The 8,233-nt window shown below is 42.1% G+C and overlaps 1 protein-coding gene across 1 annotated transcript in view; it reads left to right on the top strand.

Annotated features, from left to right (window-relative positions):
• Positions 1-4,951, top strand: part of CACHD1 (cache domain containing 1) — a 201,227-nt gene extending 196,276 nt beyond the window's left edge. The window contains exon 27 of the mRNA XM_069478028.1: positions 4,640-4,951. Within this exon, the coding sequence (XP_069334129.1) occupies positions 4,640-4,878 (239 nt within the window). The 3' untranslated portion in view covers positions 4,879-4,951. The remainder of the gene's footprint in view (positions 1-4,639) is intronic.
• Positions 4,952-8,233: the final 3,282 nt, after the last annotated feature.

Genomic DNA, 8,233 nt, shown 5'->3' on the forward strand with positions numbered 1-8,233 from the left:
CGAGATGGTGAGTGAGTCCCCAGAGGGACCTAACGTCCTTACAATCAATCGAGGTTTCTTAGGAACCATCAGATAAATACATAAGCAGAATGTCAAAGAAAAAAAACCCAATCTTGGCTCTTCTGTTCTTAACAGACTCCTGGCTTCCTTCCCGAAGCCTATTTCTCGCTTGAGATTATCTTTGCAGACACTTTGCTGTGCCAGCCTTTGCATAGTAAAGAAATTTTTCCTTTGAAAGTGTTTGCAGATATCCTTTGTGTTTCGAATAGTGCTTCCTCCTCCATGAGTCCGAGACCACGTCTGTCTTAATTCATCACTGTTCCCGGTGCTCGACAGAACTGCCTGGCACTGAGTAAACAATTAATTTGTCGAATGAGGCAATGTGTTTCTCTCTCCTGCCTCTCCACAACTTGCTTTCCTTAGTTATCAAAATAAGAGGAAATTACAGAGGGATTGAGTAATAGTCTCCTAGTGAGAAGATTAAATGGAGTGGCCTTAGTATGAGGGTTTTACTCTGAAAGGCCTCTGCTGCGGTTCTCATCAGAAAGCAGTAACAGAAGAAATGGGGGTGCCCCCCGAGTTGCCTTGGCGACAGCAGCACTTTCACTGCCACCCTGGGTCACTCGGACCTGTGACCAGCCAAGCTCAGAGCGTCCCTGGACTCTGCCAGAAGCCCTGGGCAGGGCCCAGTGAATCCTAGAATGTCTTCGTTATTAGAGGAGACGAGTGACTGTCATACCAGGCCAAGCCACAGATAACTAAAAAAAAGAAGAATTCACTGATGCAATTGCTTTGGGAACATAGTATGCGGTGGTTGCGGGGGGCGGGGGTTACCTTTGTTTGTAAGTGCCTGCTTTGTGTGAAGTACTATGTTAAATCCTGGGAGTATAAAGATAAACAAGTGCCTGTGATTTATGAAAGAATTTGCTAATGGACAGATGGCCTTGTTTTTCTTATAATATGCTAGCATCTAAGATAGAGATGTGCACAGAATGCCGTGTAAACGCACAGAAGGGGCACCGGCCCCGTGTGGGCTGTGCACTGGAGGCGGTGTGGGGGAGTCGGTTGGGAAGGTTTCCCAGAGAAGACCTTCCAAGCGAGGCCAGTAGCAAGATGAGGGACAGTGGGGGGTGAGCCAAGCAGCAGGGCCCCAAGTGTTAAAATGAATTGTCAGTTAGTGTGGGTGCTTGTAAATGAGCAGAGACGGGAAGCTATCCAGGAGGTGTTTGAATAATCAACACAGATGCTGGGATTTTGCTAAAATCCTGTTTTCTACTTTCATCCTTTGCACGAATAGCATAAGGTAGTTTAAGCACACACAGCCCTTTGTAACAGGTTTGGAAGCCTAGCACCCAATCTCACATTCTAGACCTAGCACTGCCACTGCTGAGAAACTTGTTCTGGCTCCTGGTCTCATAATCTCGGGTAAAGACATCACTATTTCCCTAGGCTCTGAACCCAGAAAACTCGACCTTTTCCAAGGGTGTCAACCTCCCTGGCATCTTCGCCAGGCAGGTCCATTTGGTCACCAGATCCAGCCTACTCTTTTGAACAGTCTCTTAAACAGTCTCTTGTTCCATTTCCAAACACTGCAACTGTCCCTCGTTCAGGTCCTCACTGTCTCCTCAAAGCCCATGCTCCCGCCTCCTGTCCTCTAAGCTTCTGATCCCACCTTCCTTCTGTCCAGCCTCCTCATTGCCACCTGCCTGCCACCTTTGCCCATTACTAGATCCTAGCTCATAGCTCTGACCAGCTTCTGGGGTGGGGGTGTTGTTTTGTTTTTGTCATTGATTTGTTTTTTGAGACAAGGTCTCACTCTGTTGCCTGGGCTAGAGTGTAGTGGCATCATCATAGCTCACAGCAACCTCAAACCCCAGAGCTCAAGCGATCCTCCTGCCTCAGCCTCCCGAGTTGCTAGGACTACAGGCATGCACCACCACGCCTGGCTAATTTTTCCGTTTTTTATGGAGACAGGGTCTCACTATGTTACTCAGGCTGGTCTCAAACTCCTGGCCTCCAGTGATCCTCTGGCCTCCGCCTCCTAAAGTGCTGAGATTACAGGCATGAGCCTTCCCACAGCACCCAGCTAACTGACCAACCTTCTCGATCTGGTCTTAGCCTACTGGCACAGCACCATCTCCCACCGGCCCTCCGCAACACCAAGCTTTCACCATTCCGAAAGCCCATCAGAATCTGTCAAGCTACTGTCATTGCATGTACTTATGCCCTGCTGGGAGTACCTTTCCACCCCTTTATCAATCTAGTGAGTCCCTTTTCTCCCATCATGGCTACCTCCCCCAGGATCTAAACCAAGATCACCAGCTTTGGGATTCCTTCTGATACACCTGTTTGAGCGCAGGGGTGTTTCCCACTCTTCCCTGTGGGCTTCTCAGGAGCGGAGGGTGCACCTTACCCTTTTTCTGTTCCGCCTCAAGCCTGGCAGCTGGTGCCAAGAAGACACTCAGTCACGATAGACACACATGTCAGTGAAGTCTCCCCCTTCTGCCCTGACTTCTCAGATGACACTTCTGAGTTTCTGGCTAGACTCTCCACTGATGTGACCCAAAGACTCACAAAATCAAGATGCATAAAAACAAAATTTGTTTTCTCTTCTGAAACTCGGGGTCTCCGTGTCTCCCTCTCTCATCATCCTAACTTGAAGTTATAGTCACCTTCAACCACCCCTTCCCTCCCATAATCACCCACATCTGATGGTTTACCAACTGCTGTTGCTTCCACCCGAGATAGCTTTTAAATCTGTCTAGTCCCACTGAGCTAGTTTTAATTCTTCATCTCTCATCTGGGCTATTGCAATAACCTTCTAGCACCTCCCTCTCTCTTTCATTCACCCTCCAAACTGCCACTAGAACTCTGTAAACGAGAACTGATCATGCCATTTTTTGGTCTGTTCAAAATCATGTATTCTCTCTCCATTTTCTAGCCTTTGTGTGGGCTGTATGATCTGACTTGAACTTGCCTTTCTGCCTTCCACCTTGCCCTATTCTTCAGCTACCTGCTAGCACTTATTGAGCCACATGCTCCAGGAATGGCCTTCATTTCCACACCTCTGTGGCTGTGTTCATCCTGTTCCTTTGTTCCTGTCCACTTATCAAGTGCCCATTCATCCACTTAAGCCTAACTAAAATATGAGTTCTTCTGTGAAGCTTCCTCATTCCCCCAGCCAGAATTAGTTATTCCCTCTTCTGGATTTCAATTATATCTCAATTATAACATTTACCATTAGCTACATTAAAGGAAGACTCACTTTGTGAACATCTGTCTCATACTCACTTGTTATTAAGAAGACATCTCTTATTCATGTTTCCTCATCTCCCCCTCCAGCACCATAACAGTCTTCGATAAATGAATAATTGAATGACCTATGCTTGTACTTGTTTCATTTCTCAAACACTAGCTTTTGCATTCTTTGTGCAGGGACCAGGTTTTCATTTTTGTGTTTCCTCCAGCGCCTACCACAGTGACTTATACGTAGTAGGTGCCCAATAAGTATTTGTGAATTGGATTGACAGTTAAATAATTCTATCATTTGAACAATGTTCTATTGAGGACAGGGAACTGCCTTTCTCATTTTTGCACTGAGCATGCCATTGCAACCACAAACTACTCCTGCTTGGCTATAATGCAAGCACATCAATTTTGCAACCACGAATGTGACTAGCACAACCCGCGAGTGAGTGCTGATTGATGCTAACAGTAGATGCAGTGGAAATATTAATGAGCCGTCGCTTCTCAAACCATTTAAAGAAGATTTTTGCAATATTTAAAAACATGCCAGGGTTCTTGGAATGGAACCCTTTGATCAACAAGGGCATTTTCCTTTGAAACATGTATTACTTAGAATACCAAAAGAAATTAATGTTTAAATACAGTGAGCCAGCTCACACAGGGAATAGTTCGTTCCTTTGCTAGTTGCTGTGGGTATATGTGGAGTTAGTGTTTCATTAGGTACTAAAACTTTGGGCGAGTTCCATAACCTTTCTGATCATCATGTCCCTCACTTATAAAATGGATGTTAGAATACATGGGTCATTGATATGCAAAAGTTACCTAATCCAGTTGTCTGCTATGGAGCAGGTGTGCAGGTGATGATGACGGTTTTTTGAGGTTTTGTTGTTGTTTTGGCATCACGCCGACGTATTTTGAAGCCTAAATTTCCCCACCATCCCTTAACCGGAGTACTCTTCAGATCTTTTTCTTGAGGCTGCCTCTTTTTTGGATTTCTTTAATATAAGAAATAATCTTATCTCAGGGAGAAGTATAGGAGGATAGTTCTCCAAATATCAGTGGTGGCTATCTATGGATGATGGAGTGTGGAATGATTTTAATTTTTGTGGTTTGGGGATTTGGGGTGAGGGTTCTTGTTTATTTTTTTCTCTTCCATACTTTCTCAGTTGTCTAAAATGATTATGCATTTATTGTGTAGTTGCTTTGAGGGAGGAAAAAAATAGTTATCTCTAGATCTCTTTAAAAATAAATTATTTTAACATCTGACAGTCTGCAAACGTTTGCACCTATGTATCCCAAAGATAGGAACACCTCCTAGTGCCCTAGAAATTGTAATGAACTCTCTCTGCCTCTTGAAGCTCTCAGCTATGTGTTTGTTTTGTTCTTTTTCTAGGTTACAGCACCATGAGCCCACAGGAAGACAGTGAAAATCCTCCATGCAACAATGACCCCTTGTCAGCCGGGGTGGATGTGGGGAACCACGATGAGGACTTAGACCTGGACACCCCCCCTCAGACTGCTGCCCTACTAAGTCACAAGTTCCACCACTACCGGTCACACCACCCCACTCTTCATCACAGCCACCACTTACAGGCAGCCGTGACGGTACACACTGTCGATGCGGAGTGCTAACAGTCTCCTCACCTCCATGAGAAGATGGGATGTGGGAGATACAGAATGTTCTGGAAGAAAAAGAGCCAGCTTAAAACCCACAGCAAGAGACCCCCTCCCCCGCCCGCTTTGTGTTTGTGCTTTGTCCAGAGTGGTTTCATTTATTTCCTGCCTGTCAACATGTTTAAAAATGAGAGAAACAACAACAAAAGTCACATTTGTGAAGACGTGAAGCTGGTTCGGAAATGGAGGGGAAATCAGCCTGATTAATGAACCTGCCATGATACTAATGGAACGGAACGGAAGGCGAACCTCCAAACATAGAGACACAACCTATAAATGAAGCTGAGCCAGAGGAATGTTCCGAGGAGCCAGAAACATTCAGCTCTCCTTAACTGGAAGAGAGAACAATCTTCTCAACCAGAGACCGGGAATGTGGCACATCCAGAATATAAACGTGTGCTTTGAAGATTTCGCTTTGTTTCTTAGCGGTACCTAGATACCACGATTGCTGTATGGAACTCATGTTAAGCTCTAAATGATGCATCTCAAAATTTCTAAGTAAAGGATTATTTTTCTACTATTTATTGAACTTTCAAACATTCTCAAACTTTGGGGGAAAAGGAAAGGAAACACATGAGAAGTTTTCAGCAATTATCCCCAGCTGTTTTGTGTGTGATGACGTGGTTCTTTGATTAGGCGTTCTATTTCTTATTTAACTGGTATCATCCCACTGTCCCACTCCACAAAATGGGAAAATGAAGAAATCTTTCTCTCTAACTTGTTTACATCATTTCATGGAAACACATCTTTATTTGTAATGCAGTATTCTTTCTCTGTGTTTGACAGAGGTGGGGAAGGGCAGAGGAATCCGAGACATTTTAAACGAAATTTTATGTTTCTCTGTAACTCATTTCCACTCCCATACAATGCTATTCTTAGGTTTCTACGAAACCTAATATTACAACTCCAGCCTTTCAGCTGAAGGAGGGTTGGATTTATTCTCCTTGTTTTAAAGACTTTATAAATGTCCCATTTTAATTCCCAGAACATTGAACATACAAGGGAAGAAGTTTTTTTTTTTAATTGGAAAGTTTGGTTCTTAATTAAAGATTTCTTTTGAAATCATAGTTAAAAGCTGCTGCCAGTTATCCAAGGAGTTATTCACCAAACTGCTTTGTGATTTATACAGAGATTACTCAAATCTGGCTACTACAACATGGGGCATCGTAATTTTAAAGTAGTTGTTCTAATTACAGTGATGTATTTTAGATTCACATTTTGTGATTCAAATATGTTATAAAGACATTCTTGCACCGTGTGTGGTAAATCTCCGTTTATATGTAGTTGGAAAAAATTCACTGAGTAATGTTTTAATGATAGGGTATTATGATACAATGTAAAAAAAATTGGTTTTTCAGCAGTACGGAAAGTAAACTATATATGTGCTATCAGGAAACCCCTACATACTGTGTATAAAATTGCAGTCTAGTGAAATAAACTGTATGCAACAGACCATCCTAGTGGCCACGGCGATTTATTATTGTACCACTTCTGTCTCAAGGCAAGTTACGTTCACTCTGTAACCTGGCAAGTCAATTGCTGAACTGGAAGTAGGCCTTCTTCTAATGCCACAGTCAACTTCAGGGGCTTCTTGACCATCTCAAACATGCAAAAGAACTTCAGGATATAATGGGATAAAATAAAAAGCAAACATTTTAAAACTGTCTAAAATGTAGCCGCCTCTTCCAAATCTGCATCATTAAAAATAAATGATTATTCTGTAACTGCTGGAAGGATTGAGTGAGTTTCCTGTCTTCCCAGAAAATTAAACTTCTCCATGGGATACTGTTTTTTTCCTAAAGTTGAGAACCTCGGTGTTATGAAACTAGCTTCTTGATTGAGGAGGGGGGTGGAGTGGAAACTTGGTGTTTTCAAGAAAAGAATCACAAAACGTAGAGCTTAAAAATGAAATGGGTACCGTCTACTCAAACAGTAACAAATGCATTTTGTATCCTTTGCAATAAGATTCTGTCCTGTCCTGAACTTTAGGACAAAGTAATTGAATGCTTATATCTGAACAACAACAACAACAAAAAAACCCTGAGTTTTAAAGATCTTGTGAAATAAGACATATGGATTCGTGAAGTTTTGGTTGAAATTTTGATCTCCTGAGTTATCTTTTTCTTCTTCTCCAAGCATTACGTATAATGGTGTTTGAACATTCTGTTGCTGCTGCTGTTTAAAAGGGAAAATGTATTTTTGGAAACTTTTTCTCCTGGTGACTAATATTGGTTCCTTTTGCTTCTCAGGTACGATTGTTTATTAAACATGGGTCTTCCCTGAAATCCTGAAGAGAGATCCTACCAAACCCTTCTCATTCGCCAAAGCCTCCTGTTGCCTATAACCAACATTGCTTATCAGTGTTAGTAAGTAGCAAGAACTAAAAGCATTCCAGATCACTTCTATATAGCTAGAAAAGAAGATTTCTTGTTTGTGGCCCAAATAAAACAGGGTTCAGACTCGTGCTAGTCCTCCTGGTATATATGTTCATCTGCTTTTCAGATAGATTTATTTTAGAAATTTTGGAAGCTGAATTGTAGTTTGTATTCTTCTACTTCTTGATTTAATTTGAATACTCAACTAAACCTTATTAATATATTTATTTGAAAAACTTGGGCAGTATAAATCTGTTTTGCCTATCAGAGGGACTGGTATGTGGAACGAAGTCCTGAGAGACTTAAGTAAGTACATTTCCCCGTGGCAATGGACTGCTCTAATGATTGCATATTTTTAAAATGTATATCTGGTACAATAATTATATTCTTAAAACATACCAGCCCCAGTCTGATCTGTTTCTTTTGGTCTGTTTCAAAACAGAGGAGTGGTGATTTTCCTGGCTGAGATAGAAAGTTTTTTTTTTTTTTTTTGAAAGGAGATCTCGCTTTGTCACCCAGGCTAGAGTGCAGTGGCCTAATCAGAGCTCACTGCAACCTCAAACTCCTCTTGGGCTGAAGCGATCCTTCTGCCTCAGCCTCCTGAATAGCTAGGACTACAGGTGCGTCCCACCATGCCCAGCTGAAAGGTGTATTTCTGTGTCTATTACTTATAACTATCTGAGATGGCCTTTTTAGTAGCTAACACACACAATGAGATTCTGGAATTTTCCTGGTTTTCCTTCATCCTCCCTCATCAGTCCTACATTGTTCCTACGGGCATTTCCTTCTCTCCTTTAATTCAATGTTTCTCATTTTTTATTAGTTATTGCTCCTTCCCATTAAGGATGAAATTTTTATTTAATTTAAATTTTCCCTAATAAGAGAAATTAAACACTAGGGGATAAGATTTTGTTGGATAGGGTTGTACTTTGGAGAGC

The sequence above is a fragment of the Eulemur rufifrons genome, chromosome 8 (genome assembly GCF_041146395.1).
Source record: "Eulemur rufifrons isolate Redbay chromosome 8, OSU_ERuf_1, whole genome shotgun sequence".
NCBI classification, from domain to species: domain Eukaryota; kingdom Metazoa; phylum Chordata; class Mammalia; order Primates; family Lemuridae; genus Eulemur; species Eulemur rufifrons.